Genomic DNA, 17,752 nt, shown 5'->3' with positions numbered 1-17,752 from the left:
AAGGATGTTGAACTTTTATTTTAATTATGTTCATGTACATGTACTTTGATCACTTCGGTACATCAATCATTTCACTGTCACCGTCACGAATCATTACTCGGCAGAGAAGAACGATTTTATGAGTGTTTGTTTGTTGGTCGTCTTCCACATCAGTTCTCTCACTGAGTCTGCGAATGGTTCAAATTCTTCCATGCGGTAACCACGACTTTCCAGACCAGAACGAAGGCGGGTCATTATTTGCCTCATCTCTGGGTTTGAAGGCGGTGGGGGTGGCATCTCTTCATCCTCCTCGTCATCTTCATCATCACCTGTCAAGTCCGATTGCCCGGCTTCCACATTCGCACATTGACTGACATTCTTTTCTGAACTCGGTTACTTCGTGATACGCGTGAGCGTGAACATAAATAGGCCTATGACTTGAGCGATTACAAGAACAAGATAATGTGAGTTTTAGTCACAAACTACGTGATTTCTCTGAGAAAACTGGCTTTAATAAGCGGCGGGTTGGGTTTATTAACCGGCTTTTTCTAATACATAAGATATAGTGATAAATCCGGACCGTCTGAAATCGGCTTTTATAAGCGGCTGGCTCTATTAACCGCGGTTTTATTAAGCGGCGTCCACTGTACCATGTGATGTTATTTTCATGAAAATGAAACCAAGTGTTTTTCATCAAATCTTTTGCACACACTCACTCAAGCATGAATACATACACTCTCATATGTACACACACTTTTGGAAGGGGGGTTAACTTGCGAACGAGAGAAAAAAAAACAGTGGAGGAGGTTCATCTTGAGATTCAGCTTAGAAGTTTAAAGCCACATATCCATTTACAAGATTCCAGGTGTACATTATATGATTATTTATAATGCATTATGTTTCTTTTTGTGTTTGACATTTGTATTGACAACACACACAAATAAAAACGCATTGCTTAGCAGGCATTAAAAGTATGTATCTATTTTTTTCACACATTGATGTTGAACTTAAAAATTAATTTTAAAGTTAAAATTCTCCGAGGTAAGAGGCTAAAATGTTTAATCAGTGGTTAGCACCCTAAATGCACAATTTTAAGAAGAAGTACATAACAAATGCTATTCACATAATATAAAGTTTTCAACAGAGCGGTTGCATTCTCAGTTGACACATTCGGAGAAACTGCTGGGAGCCAGGAGAACCACAAAGGTGAGGTATAGCACCATTCGGTATATCACAAGCTTATGTAAACTATAACAACAAGCAATACACATCCTACTTTATATAATCGGTCAGATACAACACAAACAAATGAGCCAGTTTGGTTGTGTCGGTCACAGGATGCAGCTTGGTATAGTTAATGAACTGACGTTTATGTCGCTGCAACTCGGCTAGAGGGAGAACCCTAGTTGACGTCACAGGTACATCTGAAGTGGGGATCATGATCACCTCCCCTGGAACCCAGTTATTCTTCTGAGCATCAAGAATTCGAGATACAATGTCCTGAGTGACTCTGTCCAGTTCGTAAAGAAAATTTGTTGAGGAAAGAGGCTGTGACTGCGTTGACTGATTCGGTGGAGGGGCTTTTCGCTCGAACAAGGCAGCACAAATGTCCCCTCCTGGTAAGCTATCGTCTGGGTGCACAACAAACAACGGACTGTCCCATCTGTTGTTCGGGTTGGGAGGCTCAAACCTCATGATCAAGCCGTCCAGCACTTCTGGCTGATATGTCTCGGGTCCCTCACCTGCCTCAGCTGCTTTCGTCTTATTGCGATCAGTCACAACTTCTTTGTTGGCATCGCAATGGACAACACACTGTGTGGTGTGACATCCTTTGGAGACACAGTAAAGTTCATATCGGAAACCTTTGATGTAGTTCAAAGAATCGAGAATCACTACATCATCCTTGTTGAGAAGTCTCTGTACTGTGGACTTCAGCGAACTGCGTATCTCTTTCTCCATGTGGGAACTGCTGTACAACTCATTTTTGTTGACATTTAGCGAATGTTCGCTCACCATATGAATATGTCGTTGGGCAAAGTTGTCAGCAAGGTATGCTTGTAGTTCTTTTGCTCTGGTTGTTTTCCCACTTGCGGGGAATCCGCATAAAATAACCAACGGCATGGCTGTGAGTCTCTCTTTAATACCGTCTGCTACTTGGGTTTGTGAGAGTTCTATCCCCTGAGCACAAGATATCAAATAAGTGGATAAACGATGGGGGAAAAGTAAACTAAATTCCACAGGTTCTCATTTCGTTTTAACATTAAATTTGGATATTTTACCTCAACAATATATTATTTTTAACACAATAATTTGTATTCTTTAAATGAGGAAATGTTTAAATAGGTTTGTCTTTTCTTCGGTAGACAAACGCAATTTTAACATTCCGAGTACGAGCATGCGCATTGAAGAAAATTCCATTGGTTGTCAACCCAAACGATTTAGAACTCGGGTGGAGTTGTACACTTAGTTTATTTATGCTGGGAGGATCGCGGTGTTACAAAAAAAACAACAAAACATGGCGCACTTACAGATGAAAGAAGGAGAATACACATCGACGATCTATGGTCTTGTAAGTTTGTGTGTGTGTGGGGGGGGGGGGGGGGGGGGGGGGGCAGTTGTGTGAATTTGAAAGTTGTACAGCTCTTACTCTTAGGATCATGATCTTCCTTGAATTGCCAATGATGTGCAGCAAATGAGGTTTATCAAAGGCCATCGTGCTACATTTCAGCAGTATCTGTTCTCTTCAGAGAAAACTGAGTTATTTATTTTTCTGTTCCAGATAAAGGATCAGCGTTACAGCGAAGCTGTGCAGATCCTGAATCATCAACTGCAGAGTCATCCACGGGTAGGCAATTTTGTAGAACGCATTTGTAGAATTCCAAGTGTCAACTGTTTCCGTTCAATTATGTTTTAACGTTACACAATTCACAAGGCCTATTTATTTAGTTATTTACAGAATCACCAAAGTCAAATACAAAATGTAGAATGTAGGCTATGAGTCCATCGCCTAGCCGAGTGGGAGAAGAACTGGGACATGCAGTTCCACCCTGCAAAGTGCAACACCCTGCCTGTTACGAGGAGCAGACGCCCACTACAGCCCTCTTACCAGCTCCACGGGCATACGCTGGAGACAGTGAAGGCGGTCAAGTACCTGGGTGTGACCATTCAGAGTGACCTGTGCTGGGACGACCATATCAACAACATCGTCAGCAAGGCAAACATGACCCTGGGGTTCCTGCGGCGCAATCTGAAGATATCATCAAGATCCGTGAAAGAGCAGGCGTACAAGGCCTTTGTCAGGCCTATCCTGGAGTACGCCTCGTCAGTATGGGACCCGCACACCCAGAAGAACATCGACAAGCTTGAGGCCGTCCAGAGACGAGCTGCCCGATTCGTCTGCAACCGCTACCACAACACGTCAAGTGTCAGCCGGATGCTGGACTCCCTTGGGTGGCAGTCTGTGGAGGAGCGCAGGAAGCTTGCCCGCCTCTCGATGCTCTATAAGATCAAGAACAGCATCGTCCACTGTCCGGGCATCAAGTCGAAGCTGGCCCCCTTACCACCACGCCAGCGAAGAGGCCATTGCCAGCAGTTCGGCCTCATCACCTGCCTGCCGCACTCAGTATCGGAGTGCCGCTTTTCTTCCCAGCACAGTGAAGGACTGGAACTCTCTACCAGCAGCTGTCGTCGAGGCCCGCACTGTCGACACCTTTGTGTCGCGCGCCTCGCACTAAACCAGCAGCCACTGTGACTCATGTCCCCTCCCCCCCATACTCCCCAACCTGTGAACTTTAATGGACTTTTAGATGCTGGAAACGCTGCTTTACTGGACTTGCGCAACATCCCATCAAGTGCCGAAATAATCACTACTGTTGATTGTGGGCAGTAATGGAAAGACAAGACAAGACAAGTCCAATGTGGAGTGATGCTATATATCTAGAGGTTACAACACGAGTGGTTTTTTATATGGCTTGTATTTCAGTCAAGATCCAGCGGATGAATATCAAGAGCCTCTGGCGAGTGAGTCCCTTTGATATTCCCGCAGGGTCTTGACTGAAATACAAGCCATATAAAATATCACGAGTGTTGTAACCTGTATATATATATCCCATGAAGATCTAAAAGACAAAGTGTGACGGAAACATCAAGCTTTAGTTGTGTGTTCAGATGAGGCACCTCTGCACATAGTTTATTCTAAAGGCACGTCTGTTGATCTATGTCAAGTCGGTGCATAATGGTGGCTTGGTTGTCCCCGTCAATTGAAAGCCTCTTACACGGATTTGACTGAATACCTAGTGGTCACACGCATCTCCTGAGATCGTGGACACCTTCATTGTCTATAGGGCCTACTGCACCACAGAAGAGCTAGAAATACTCGCAAAATGCATTAAACAGCTTGTCCAGAGAAAAATCGTAGTCGATGATGTACCGATAAGGGCGTGTGTACCGGGCACGCTGTAACTTCACATGAGCATAGCCTGAACTTAGCACTAGCAGTGCTGGTCGGACTGACTGGGTTTTTAACGATTGCTAGTTTGACTTCTGTTTTAGTTGAGAGCACGAGCACACACACTCAAACACATACGGCTTGTCATGTTGATCACAAGAGAGAAATAAAACAGCGAATAACAGATTACGTCCCCATAATATGACGCGATGGACGACAGACGTCATGAAATCTATGATGCTGTGATGATAGTCTTGGCAAGTCGAGACTAAAACTCAGCAATAGCACTGAACGACTCTCGCGCAAGTTCTCAAAAGCGTGGTAACCCGTTGCACATCCGGTCGACAGGTACATACATGTGCACTTTGGAATGTCAAGGACGACAGAAAGTAGAGCCGGCTATGATGTATTTCGTGCACCCTTATTTATCCACTATTTTATGTGTTATAAGAGTGCAATAGTTACATCATAGATGTAACAAGAGAACAATGGAAATACAAGAAATATACCTAGAGTACATTTACAGAGACAAAGAAGGTACGATTTCGCGATATTTTTTTTAAAGCATGATTGTCTAGAATACGATCAGTACGACCAATGGGGAAAAAATACGACGAGAAAAATTCCTAGGCAACTTTTCTTCATAAGCTCATCCCGAATCCGATCCAGTATTTTGACACATGAATACAATTTGTGTGAGAATACTCCAAGTGCAAAACAGGCCCGGGTTCTCAGGTCTGTTAGTGTTATATATATATATATGGCAGTTCGTGTAAATGTGTGATCCGTTGAAATGTTTGCTTTTGATCTTAATCGGCACTTGTTGTCACTTCCACAGATATCAGCCAAGAGTTAGTATGTTCGTATGGTTCTTCTGACACAGAATTAAAGGGTAAAACAAAATCAAAAATAATGTGTGACTATTGCTGCAATTTGTACCATTCGTCTTCGAGCATGATTAACAAAATACTGTATTTTCTGTTCCAGTCCAGAGCAGCCTTGTCTGTACTGGCCTACACTTACTACCAGATGCAGGACTTTGTCAACGCCTCAGACTGCTACGAGCAGCTGTCCAGCCTTCACCCTGAGGTGGAAGAGTACCGTCTGTATTACGCACAATCCCTCTACAAGGCCTGCCTCTTCACGGAGGCCATGAAAGTGGCTTGCATGATCGACCAGCCACAGCACCAGGGGCAGGTGAGTGTTGGACTTGCACGATGTAAGGGGTAAGAAACACCGCTCAATGACTGTAGAATGATTGGTGAAATAGATTGACTTACAGGTGTTATGGATGAGTGATCTTTCAGGTAGAAGTGAAAGATTGTAACCTAGTTGATCTTGTCTGAAGCTGAGCACTGTTTTTTTTGGTATTTACTTTTGATACTGCATGCTTAAGAAAAACTGTGGTGCTGACAAGTCGTTAAAGCATTATACTTCAAGAGCTAGGAGCAGTATTTAATACCATGTATATGCACCCTGCTGCAGACCTAAGTAGGTGTTTTTTTCTTCTTGTTGGTGTGACTAAATGAGTATAGTTTTAACACTTATATTTTGAAGGGAAGTTTTTGTATAATATATTACTTTCTTCTTTTCAGATTACCAAGCTGCAGGCAGCCATCAAATATGGTGAAGAGGATCTTCCAGGAGCAAAGGTAATTCATTATTTTGGTCTACTAGCTGTTTTAGTTATTGAGAAAATGTTAGGTCTCTGAAACTGATTGAATAAAATACATCGTCATGATTTGATTTCATCTAGCGTTGTAGTAGCTTTAATCTTTTAATGGTTCTTTAAGACTTGCTTGAAAGTTCTTGCTTTACTGCAAATCTGTCAGGCAGGATAGTCCATTGTTCGTTGCTGAAGATTTTGCTGTTCAGATTTAGCTTGGAAGGCAAATGGGATTACTGCGTTCTCCTGCCTGGTCATATTTCTTTACAAAGTTTAATTTTACTAGCCAACCCCACACTATGTGTTACCCAAATCCGCTAAACTTTTTAGCTGGAAACAGGCTACACAGGGACGCGCAAACGTTAGTAAAGTGTATTTGGTGACTGGATGTGAAACAAGGGAGGTAATTGAGTTCAAGGTGGGTTACTTAGTACCTAATTAAAACAAAATGTAACTAAATGATTATGCCATTGTGACTTTTCCCACAGAGTCTAGTGGAGCAGTGTCCTTCTGACGATCCTGACACAGAGATCAACTTTGGATGTTTGCTGTACAAGGTACAGTAATTTTTGTAATTCACATATCTTTGTATGAATAACTAACCAGCTGTTTCATCTGGTTACATAATATCTCATGGAAGAAAATACAATTTTACAAATGATATATCCTATGGGAGGGCTTTTTTTTTATTTTTTTTTTACCATGAGAGGACATTTCAGAATATATAACTTACGGAAACTATTTGCTTCATTGTTATCTTTAAGAAAGTGTCACTGCAATGAAAAGATGTGCCATGAAGCAACATTTTTGGTCGATCTGAATGACAGGTTCTGTCATAATTATGTACTTTGCAAGAAAGGCTAGCAAATAGGAATAGGTAGGATAAAATGTACGCCACAGAGTTTTTAAATATGTCTTATTGTTCAATGCTGAATACTTCTATTGACCACAGGAAGGTAGATACGAGGAGGCATGCCAGAAGTTCTCAGCAGCCATGCAAATTGTGGGCTACAAGGCTGACCTGTCTTACAACATCGCCCTGTGTCACTACATGTTGAAGCAGTACGCCCCAGCCCTCAAACACATTGCTGACATCATCGAGCGTGGCATCAGGGAGCATCCAGGTATGCATGTGAAGATGCAAAACTCATTTAAACGTTATTTTTCTTGGTAATTTTTGTGTGTGAAGGTTAAGAGTACATGTATTAAGAAGTTTAGAATGCTCAGATGATTCACAAACAGTTGTACAATATTGGTTTGTTTTTACTTGTTAGCAAAACTTTCAGTTTTAGCATCTGGAAATTAATAATACTTTGTGGGGCTAAACAGAAACTGATATGTTTGCATGATTGAATAGAAATTGTCAGATGGAATTATAGAAAACGATTGACATAAAATGAGAAACTTTTTGGGCTGTCTTGTTACGGGTGGTCATTAGTTTGGTGTATTATTTGGTTTGATGAAAATGTTTACACACATGTGACCTCTGGCATGCTCCTGCTTTTTTTTGGGGGGGAGGGGGGGGGGGGGTCTTTTGTTGTTGTCTTTGTTGGTTTCGAGCATTGCTGTTAGCATGAGTGTTTGATTTCTTTGCATACTTTCAGAGCTGAGTGTGGGCATGACGACAGAAGGCATAGATGTAAGAAGTGTAGGTAACTCCATGACACTCCACGAGACAGCCCTCGTCGAGGCCTTCAACCTCAAAGCAGCCATTGAATATCAGCTGAAAAACTGTGAGTAACGTTCACGTCCATGCTTTTGTATGTCTTTACACCTTATGAGCATGTTTCAGCAGCAAGACAAATGTTTAAAGCAGATTTTCTGGGGTTCATAAGTTGTGAGGTTTTGTTGTTGTGTTGTGAAAGAATGATGGGAGAATGGGGGGAGAGAATGCTCAATAATTACGGTCTGTTTTTCTCATTATAAGTTTGATGACTTCGCTATTTAGAGAATTGAGATAGTTTGCTTTGAATACAAAAGGGTGCAAGCACATCTCTTCCACAAACTGAAGATTGGTCACAGTAGCTGTGTGTCCCTGTGACACTGCATCAGTGGCCATGCACTGCCCACCGGCTCAATGATGATGCAAGACATAGAACGTTGCCAGATGAGTTCCCCTGCAGGAGAGCTCTTTGGTTACCTGGAAGCCCTGAGAAAAATGTCATCTTTCATACACACTACAGAAGTAAACATCGACAGTAAATGCTATAGGAAGAAGAAATGCTGTGCCCCATAGCTAATTTTGTACTCACTGTGTGCATTTCAGTTGATGCGGCTTGTGAAGCGCTAACCGACATGCCACCTCGCTCGGAAGAAGAACTGGATGCAGTGACCCTGCATAACCAGGCGCTGATGAACATGGAGGCTGAGCCTTCTAAAGGGTTCCAGAAACTTCAGTTCTTGCTGCAGCAGAACCCTTTCCCTCCAGAGACGTTTGGAAACTTGCTTGTGCTCTATGTCAAATACGAGGTGAGCTTTTTGGCGGGTTTAGTGATGAAGCAGAAAGGTTGTGTGTGCGTGTTTGAATCAGATTTGTCAAGTGATCAAACGATTTTATTCGAAGAACACAGCATGTCATCTATGTAGATGTGTTTTTGTGTGTGTTTGTGCATGCATGCGTGCACAAGCATGTGCGTGCATGAATGCACAAGCATGACTGTATGAATCAGAATCAAATACAGAATTAGAATTATTTGTCATGGAACCTTTTGGATTGTACGGGACACAATGGTATGAGGAAATAAAATAAACAAAGGCTGTGAATGTGGTTAATAATCTTGGAATCTTTTTCTGTTTTTAGTACTATGACCTGGCAGCAGATGTCTTGGCAGAAAATGCACATCTGACATACAAGTACCTCACTCCGGTAAGTTATGGCATCTTGTATTCGTCAGGGCTAACACACTGAGGATAAATGCATCATGTTTGTAATCCATTTTAACAGTTTTCTGCAGACTATCTAAACAGCATTTCTAAAGTTTGAACAGGTTGTAGCAGTTCAGAGTTAGCAAAGTTTCAGACATTCAAACTGCAGAAGTTTCAGACATTCAAACTGCAGACTCTCAATAAAACAATGTCATGCTTCAATTCAGCATCGTTATCCTCAAAATTAATGGATTGTAGCATAACACTACATTTATGTTTTAGCTTTTGTTTTAGTGGATAGGCATATTTAGCATAAAGAAAAAAAATCAAAGTATTTGCATTTTCCATTTTCTCTAGAAAGCTCAGACAGCAAGAAAGGTTTGTGAGATCATTTGCTGCCGTCAATGGTGAAAGGAGTGTGAACAGTTTGGGCTTGGTGAATTGTGATGTAACAGGGTCATTGGGGAAGCATTGAGCATTGTTCATTGAAGAGCTAACCTATACTTGGCTTGGCATAGGGTCCAGTGGGCATGGGTTGTTTTTAAAACGGAATGAGCATTGGTCAGTTTGTTTATGCATTAATTATTACAGCATTGTTGATGGGTTTGGCAGTGTTGGCTGTGCGAGTGCTTCTTGTCTTATTCCAGTCATAGCTCAAACAGTTTGCACTACATGTGTGAATAGTTGAAATATTTAGTGTTATACTGTCTGCATTCTACTAGAACTCTTAAGAGCGTATAATTATATCAATCTGGCATGAAACTGTCCTTTCTCCTAATTGAAAATGTTTGTAAACAAAATCTAAAATAACATGGCTCTTTTTTATTAAAAGGTTACGATATTATCTTAATGTGAATATTTGTGTGGGTTTTTGTGTGTCTTTTGTTTGTTGTTGATGTGAATTCATACCTTGTACACTTGTTTGCTGCACTAGATGCAGCTCTTTCTCTTAATATTCTGTTAAACGTTACTGAGGTGAGGAATTTGGTTCACTGAATTTATTTACTCTTGGGTGTTTTCAGTTTGCTATTCCTGCTGTGAGTTCAGCAGTGAGAAGATGTACTTAATGAAATGATCAGATCACTTTTCAAAGGGATGATTTTGAAAATAGAAATTCAATGTATTGTTGCATTTTTCAGTACCTGTACGACTTTTTGGAAGCTGTGATCACACGACAGACCTCACCAGAAGAGGCATACCGCAAACTGGATGAAATGGCCACCAAACAGACAGAGACTCTACGTAAACTGACAAAACAGGTAAGGACAGATTGAATGGCTTAGGTATGCCGACTTAAAGCTGTGGTCTATTTATGACTTTCCGGGGCTACGAGGTTGAAAAATAGGGATACAATCATGTACAGAATTCTGTACAGCAAACGCTACCCGAAACCCCACCCATACGGCGTGTATGACCTTGAGAGCTTCAGTCAACGCTTGAATTTTGCAGTGGTAACATCCGGTTTGCTCTCTCAGAGCTGAGCATATTTGTCAAGAAGGATCGAGCAGAAAAAATAAACGACTTGGCAGGGATTCGAACTCGAAGGCCTCGGGGCCTCGAAATGTCGGGGCCGATGTCTTCACCGCTAGGCCACTTCACCAGTGTTATCAAAGATTAAAAAAAATTGATAATCTTATATCATTCTACACTTGAATTACCATTCATGCGTTGCAAAAACGTCAAACTTGCCATTAAAATTTGCCTTTATTTGCAAACACGGAATCGCAGTACATGTTTACACCGTCATGCTACATGACATTCGCGCCATGCAAATAGCTGCGATATCTCTATTTACAACATGCAAGAAAAATGACAAGAACAGTAATTGAATCTCTCCAAAGCTCTGTGCAGTTAAAAACAGACATCTAAGAAATAGTTATACATGTATTCACTTCTGAACAATGGGCGGATGGAGATATAAATCATGCTGCTTCAAGAATAACATAACATGAATTTATATCAATGTTTTTCCTTCTTTTTCTCAATTGGCGCAGTAGCCTAGTGGTTAGGACATGAGACACGAAGTCTTGAGGTCGAGAGTTCGAATCTTCGCCGGGGCGTTTATTTTTTCCCCTTGATCTCTCTTGAAGATAAAATATGATCAGTCTTGAGAGAGCAAACCGGATGTTATCACTGCAAAATTCAAGCGTTCACTGAAGCTCTCAAGGTCATACACGCCGTATAGGTGGGGTTTCGGGTAGCGTTTGCTGTACAGAATTCTGTACATGATTGTATCCCTATTTTTCAACCTCGTAGCCCCGGAAAGTCATAAATAGACCACAGCTTTAATCAAAAGTAGAGAATGTGCACAATACAGCAAGAGAACTTTAGGTGAGAAGGGCAAGTGGTGAGTTCTCTCCCTTTACCTTACAGTGATCAAGATATACGAATACAGATCCTCAAGTTTGTTGAGCAAAGTTCAATTTCTGCAGTGTTCTTTTGTTTGAAAGATAGTCTTCCCAAGATGGTCAGTGGTTCTACCATGGCTCTCCTTCACTTTCAATATCTGAGGAAGACATCAGACCCACAGGTTTAATAAGAGTATTGGAGAAGCGGTTGTAGAAAATAAGCTCTTACTCAGTCTGAAATGTTCACCTGTTCAGGTGCAAGAAGCAAGACAGAACCACGATGACGAGGCAGTGAAGCGTGCAGTGAACGAGTACGATGAGGCACTGGAGCGCTACATCCCTGTCCTCATGCAGCAAGCCAAGATCTACTGGGACATGGAGAACTATCAGCAGGTATTTGCAGTCACTACCGCACTTTTTGGGTTAAAAAATAAAGCACAAGCTTGTTTCTCTTTATTATGCCATGCATGTACTACCTGCATAGGTGTGAATAGCGTTGACTTTATTTTACCTATGACGTACCATATTTCAGTATGTGTGTGTCTTGTTGTTGTACATTGCCATGAGCTCTTGCAAGAAGGAAAAATTAATAAGACAACAGCATTATTACATGTATTAATATTATTTAAGTTATTGAGACATCCCAGTGCACTAAGGTATTTATAGAGCAAATCGAGAAAATTCATTATTGAACGAAGCGCATAGCGCTGAGTTCAATAATTATTTTCGAGATTTGCTCTATAAATCCCTTTGTGCACTGGGATTGTTTCAATAACGATATTGTCAGTACCGCCATAGAAAAAAGAAGATTCCAAATGCACATTTTGCTACGCGCATTTGAATAGGCATAACTGTGTGGTCAGGTCGTGTACAGTAAGATCTACTTTTGTGTGGGGTGTCTCAAGTGTGTCGTGCTTTCGTCACATGCATTTTAATTTCTGTTGGTAAATTCCAGTGTAGCGTTAAGCTGAACAGTGATGATCTTTCAGAGAGACCTCATTTGAACTCGTAGAAAGGACTGTGCTCTTCGTTATTTGCAATTCGAAACCTCCAGTCGAGCTTCGACGGATTGACTGTGCGGAGTGACTCCCCTTGAATTGACTACCCCCTCCCGAGGGACTCGACGGTTAGCACATTTTCAAAATAAATGTGGCATATTTCTCGTGTTGTATCTTCCCTCATCGGGGAGTCAGATACTAAATATGAATGGTAAGAATGCTCTGAACCCTACACGTATTATATCCCCATCGTTTTTTCGTTCACATTTGCCCAACATGTTAATTTGCTGAGCGGGGTTTATGTCGTCTGCTAGGCTAGGGCAATCGAACCACTGCAGTCTGCACTGAGTCTGCACGCATGAGGCAGGCTGGTAATAAGTCTTTTATATGGTAAGAACGTTCTGAACCCTACACGTTTTTGATTACGATTGTTCTTGCCTTGAAATAATAATTCGGAAACCATTCATTTACTGAACTGATGCAGTCATATTTCAGTGTAGTCTGCTACGCATGACAGAGTCGATCGAGTCAGTCTTCACTGGTCTAGCTGGTACGTTATCAGAATAACACTTGTGTTTTCTGTTAGCCGCTGGGAATTGTATACTAACTCATCATTTGGTAATGTGGATGATAAGCTACATGCCACTAACACGGCATATGAGAAGAATGTATGCAAGTCGGCGAAAATGAGATGAAACACAGCGGCTTCTATTTTTAGATCAGTGGCACAGGCACATGCAATCTGTCAAAAAAAACCACTTCTGCTTTAATTGAGAAGCAGGGATTTATGGTCATTTGGTATTCTGGAGAATATAAGCTACATGTCATTAATTAATTCTGAGGATGAGAGCACAGTCTCGCTTAGGCAAAGGGCGGAAGAATACGCTCTGTGGAAAAGTTAGCGCACTCCAACAGTTTTAGCGCATTGCCATTAGCCAATCAACTGGTTCACATTAGTCATGTGACACCAGTACTTACTGACAATTATTATTATTATTATTATTATTATTATTATTATTATTATTATTATTATTATTATCATTATTATTATTCTCTACATGTATGTGCAATAATGTGTTTGTCTTTCAAGTTCAACTTTGTTTGTCAGCATTTTCCTATTCATGCTCTTACAGGGACATTGAGTACTGGGGAAAGGGGTTTACATCAAGTGTTTTTTCTGTCTTTTCAAGCTGCTATATTGAGAGTGAACATTTTCTCCCTCATGTATATTTGATACATGCCTTTGTATTTATTACTGTTTCTTACTTTCAGATTTTATCATCAGCCAGAAGATGCATGGATGCATTTGTTTTGTTTACAGTATTGACAAAGCAACTCCTCTTATAGGATTTCTAAAAGAATACTGCCACACTTTAGAGTATGTAATGCTTAACGTGACACAAACTAAAACTGCTTCATCATTTTGTTATATGTGTCTACTACCTATAGGTCGAGAAGATCTTCCGCAAGTCTGTGGAGTTCTGCAATGAACACGATGCCTGGAAGCTGAATGTGGCTCATGTCCTCTTCATGCAAGAAAACAAATACAAGGAGGCTGCTGGTTTCTATGATCCCATCGTCAAAAAGAACTATGACCAAGTGAGTATAACTTGTCCCAAACTACCTGATAATAAGTTTCTTTTTGTTTTTTGTTTCTTGCGGTACATCATAAAAGCAAAATACTTTTGCAGCAGTTGCGTCTGTAATTTAGTGTGCAAGATTATTTGTTGATGCGGTCACAAGACAAATTTTGAGATCAAATTTTAGTTTGGTGATGTCGTGTTGATACCAGTAAAGTGGAACGCTTCTTTTGAGACCTCAAAAAAGATGAGAAAATCAGGCCTTAGAAAGGAGCCAGGCTTAGAATGGAGGTAAAATTACAGACATGCATAGAAAATCAGGCCTTAGAAAAGAGCTAGGCTTAGAATGGAGGTCAAATTACAGACATGCATAGAAAATCAGGCCTTAGAAAGGAGCCAGGCTTAGAATGGAGGTCAAATTACAGACATGCATAGAAAATCAGGCCTTAGAAAAGAGCCAGGCTTAGAATGGAGGTCAAATTACAGACATGCATAGAAAATCAGGCCTTAGAAAGGAGCCAGGCTTAGAATGGAGGTCAAATTACAGACATGCATAGAAAATCAGGCCTTAGAAAGGAGCCAGGCTTAGAATGGAGGTCAAATTACAGACATGCATAGAAAATCTAAAAGAGCAAGGTCCTAAAAGCGGGGAAGTTTCAAATCGTGGGGTCTTAAAAACGGGGGATCTGTGTGCAGGTATAAGTAATGTATGGTGGGTAGTTATCATGAGCATTACCATTGTTGCTTTCTCAGGAAGTAATGGATGAGAACATTTACTGAGGACAACATTTGTGTTTATTTTCAAACCAGATTTGCTGCACATTTTGTGACCTGCAAAATGACTGGATTGACCATGTGTGTGTTTTTCAGTTGCTGAGTGTCAGCGCCATTGTGTTGGCCAACCTGTGCGTGTCCTATATCATGACTAGTCAAAATGAGGAGGTGAGTTCTGACATGCTGAGCATAGTTTTCTGTTTGAGCTTAGAACAAAAAGAACACAAGTGTGAGGGAGAAAAGAGCTTGGTGCATGTGTTATAATTGTGTTAACCATGGGGAAGCAGTTGAGTTGTCTATTCAAATGTTCATGCAAAACAGACCAGCCTGACTAAGGAGTCCTCATATATGAGATTTGTGCATATTGTCTTGTTTTACAGAATTCAGCCACAGTAAAAGAGGTATTTGGGCTCTTGTTGTCCTGTCGCGATATAACCTTGAATGGTTGAAAACGACGTTAAACACCAAATAAAGAAAGAAAGAAAGCTCTTGTTGTCTGAGGCACTGAGAAAATGTTCAGCTGCCACTCAAGAAATAACTGTATGCCTTCAACCTGTAATTGTTCGTGCATGCCTTTTGTGCTCTTGCGAGGAACAGGGTCACCTTCATGCGCTGAGTTAATGAATCAAATGTCCCCCAGAGCGTCCAATATCGCCCACTAGATAAATCATCTTTAGATCTTGTCAGGCCCGCATGAATCATCTTCAAAATCGCTTTCCCCCTTTTGTGCCGAGAGATGGCCCTGTTTAAGCAGATGAGAGCAAGCCTTGCTTCATAAGGTGGTTCCGTAGCTAGGAGAATACACCATGATTTTGTGCAAGAGGCAATTGGGTTTACACCAGAGCACTCAATCCAATCCTCTACATAAGTTGCTTTTTATAAGGTGTAGACCAAATTGATGCTTCCGGTAGAGGAATATTTTTAATTGTGTTGTTGTTGTCTCAGGCAGAAGAGGCGATGCGCAAGATAGAGAAGGAAGAGGAACAGCTGGCCTATGAAGATCCTGAAAAGAAGATCTACCACCTGTGTATTGTCAACCTGGTCATTGGGTAAGCAGCATGTCTAAAACAAGAAATAAGGAAAGTACTGGCTTGTGGACATTGTTATTTTCAAATGGCCGAGTTTAATTTAAAAGATTTCTGTTGCAGTGGCTTCAAAAGAGACTGTGTATAATACACAAATGTAAAATTTGTGAATTGTAATTATTGAAGGAACTTAGCTAGCTGCAAGTATTTCATCATACACATAGTACATATAACATGATGTCAGCCCTTACTGGTGTTATCGACTCTAAATTGGTGTGACATGTACATTTTCACTTCTCTCCTGTGCAGCAAGTGTGATGCAGGTCTGAACTTTGTTTTCATTTCAAAACACTGCGAGTACTGTGCAGAAGGAAACTTTGTTGTTTCTACAGTAAAATGTGTTGTGTTGCAGAACCCTGTACTGCGCAAAGGGAAACTATGAGTTTGGCATCTCACGTGTGATCAAGAGTCTGGAGCCGTACCAGAAGAAGCTGGGCACGGACACCTGGTTCTACGCCAAACGCTGCTTTCTCTCTCTCATCGAGAACATGACCAAGCACATGATCATGATCCGCGACTCTGTTGTCGCTGAGTGCATCCAGTTTTTGGAGTGCTGTGAAAGTGAGTGAAAAAAATTCTGTATTAAAAATTTAGTCTCTTAGAAAAAAAACTAGATTGATTAGAACTTGTTACAGCTGCCATTGGAACCTATCTGTTACATCAGTTAAATCTTCCCTAATGAACCTTAAGAGCTTTTATACAAATTACTTAATTGTTCGGATGCAGTCGTAAGTGGGGACAAGTCCCTTTAAGAGAGGAGACGATATATAGAGGATAAGTGATCTCCATGAAGGTGAATTTCCTTGAACAGAATGTGGTGATAGGTGTCTGTTCCAGTGCCGAGAGGAAAACCACACATGTATCAGGACTCCTTATAGAGATGGTTAAATGTTTATTTGTACATTGTATCTTGTTGAGTCTTAGTTCCATTACACATTGCCATTAAGGGGAGGCACTGAAAATGTAAGTGAAACATTACATTTGCAGATGACAAAATGTTGGTGTTATAAGGTGATGTTACCATCAATGAATAACAAGCAAGATACAAATGTGCTCCACTGCACACTTTGATAAAATGGATGTGTTGTTTCAGTGTACGGACGTGTTTGATAAAATGGATGTGTTGTTTCAGTGTACGGACGTGATGTGAAGGCGGTGATAGAGCAACCGTTGGAGGAAGAACCCATGCACCCTGGTCGCAACACAGTGTCCTACGAAGCGCGACTGCTCAAGAGTCTTCTGCTGCAACTCAACTAGGACCCGTCCTCGTTTCACACCCATTAGACTTCTCTGCTCTTGTCGTACAAAGAGTGTGAAACTATAGTGTTCACAACACAGCAGATTGTTCAGCACTCAAATGCTCTGGTTGTGTGAAGAGTTTGAAACTGTGATATAGGGTTTACAACAGAGCAGCTCTTTCAGCACTCAAAATGTGGATTTTTAAAGACAAACTGTGTATGCAGGCATGGTATCAATTAGAGGTCACATCAAACAATACTTTTTGCTGTTTTTGGTGAAGGGAAATAAGATGAGGATGGAAAAGGCAAGAGCAGCTGTGTCAGTGGTTAAAATGTGAACTTGCATACTTTTTTCTTCAAGTTTTCTGTGTGTAAGGGGCAGGGTAGTAACCAGAGGTGAAAACAAACTAGACTTTCCATGTTATGGTGAAGGAGTAAAAAAAAGGTCTATGTAAAGGGAGCTAAAACAGTTGGGTTTTTTTTTATTTTTATTTTTTACATGTAACGGAGTTGTAGTATTGGTCAATAAAAAATGTTGTGTGACACACATTTGTGTGTAATACTGTTTATCGCATGCCAAACACATTAAGTTAAAGAGTTCACTAACCCATGAAAAGGCACATGTTGTTTGAAAGTTCTGTGGGTTCCATCCATTTCTTTCATGTACATATACAATGCTTCAAGCATGAAATATTGAAAGGACCTAATATTCTTGCATGGTATGAGTATGAAATATGTTGGGGAATAAAAATATGTCTGTGATACAACAGTA

General features: G+C 40.9%; 2 protein-coding genes across 2 annotated transcripts; one reads left to right on the top strand and one right to left on the bottom strand.

Annotated features, from left to right (window-relative positions):
* LOC138959332 (protein KTI12 homolog) lies at positions 1-2,160 on the bottom strand. Its single transcript, XM_070330761.1, has one exon. The coding sequence runs from the start codon at positions 2,098-2,100 to the stop codon at positions 1,252-1,254; it is 849 nt and encodes a 282-aa protein (XP_070186862.1). The 5' UTR covers positions 2,101-2,160; the 3' UTR covers positions 1-1,251.
* Positions 2,161-2,376: 216 nt separating this feature from the next.
* On the top strand, positions 2,377-17,749 carry LOC138959331 (intraflagellar transport protein 70A-like). The gene is made up of 16 exons (XM_070330760.1): positions 2,377-2,548; positions 2,759-2,824; positions 5,414-5,623; positions 6,022-6,078; positions 6,581-6,649; positions 7,045-7,216; positions 7,697-7,825; positions 8,359-8,561; positions 8,893-8,958; positions 10,097-10,216; positions 11,561-11,698; positions 13,753-13,902; positions 14,754-14,825; positions 15,603-15,706; positions 16,095-16,303; positions 16,875-17,749. Exons 1-16 carry the CDS (start codon positions 2,495-2,497, stop codon positions 16,997-16,999), a joined length of 1,944 nt encoding a protein of 647 aa, XP_070186861.1. The 5' UTR covers positions 2,377-2,494; the 3' UTR covers positions 17,000-17,749.
* Positions 17,750-17,752: the final 3 nt, after the last annotated feature.

Source organism: Littorina saxatilis, linkage group LG2, assembly GCF_037325665.1.
Source record: "Littorina saxatilis isolate snail1 linkage group LG2, US_GU_Lsax_2.0, whole genome shotgun sequence".
Lineage (NCBI taxonomy): Eukaryota > Metazoa > Mollusca > Gastropoda > Littorinimorpha > Littorinidae > Littorina > Littorina saxatilis.
The sequence above is the reverse complement of the archived record's forward strand: the minus strand, read 5'-3'. Positions and strand labels throughout refer to the sequence as shown.

Excerpts from the sequence above, each read along its gene's own strand:
- LOC138959331 (XM_070330760.1), top strand. The coding sequence starts at position 2,495 with ATGGCGCACTTACAGATGAAAGAAGGAGAATACACATCGACGATCTAT. Across the intron at positions 2,825-5,413 it reads AACTGCAGAGTCATCCACGG|TCCAGAGCAGCCTTGTCTGT; the intron begins GTAGGCAATTTT and ends TTTCTGTTCCAG. Across the intron at positions 15,707-16,094 it reads ATTGTCAACCTGGTCATTGG|AACCCTGTACTGCGCAAAGG; the intron begins GTAAGCAGCATG and ends GTTGTGTTGCAG.
- LOC138959332 (XM_070330761.1), bottom strand. The coding sequence starts at position 2,100 with ATGCCGTTGGTTATTTTATGCGGATTCCCCGCAAGTGGGAAAACAACC.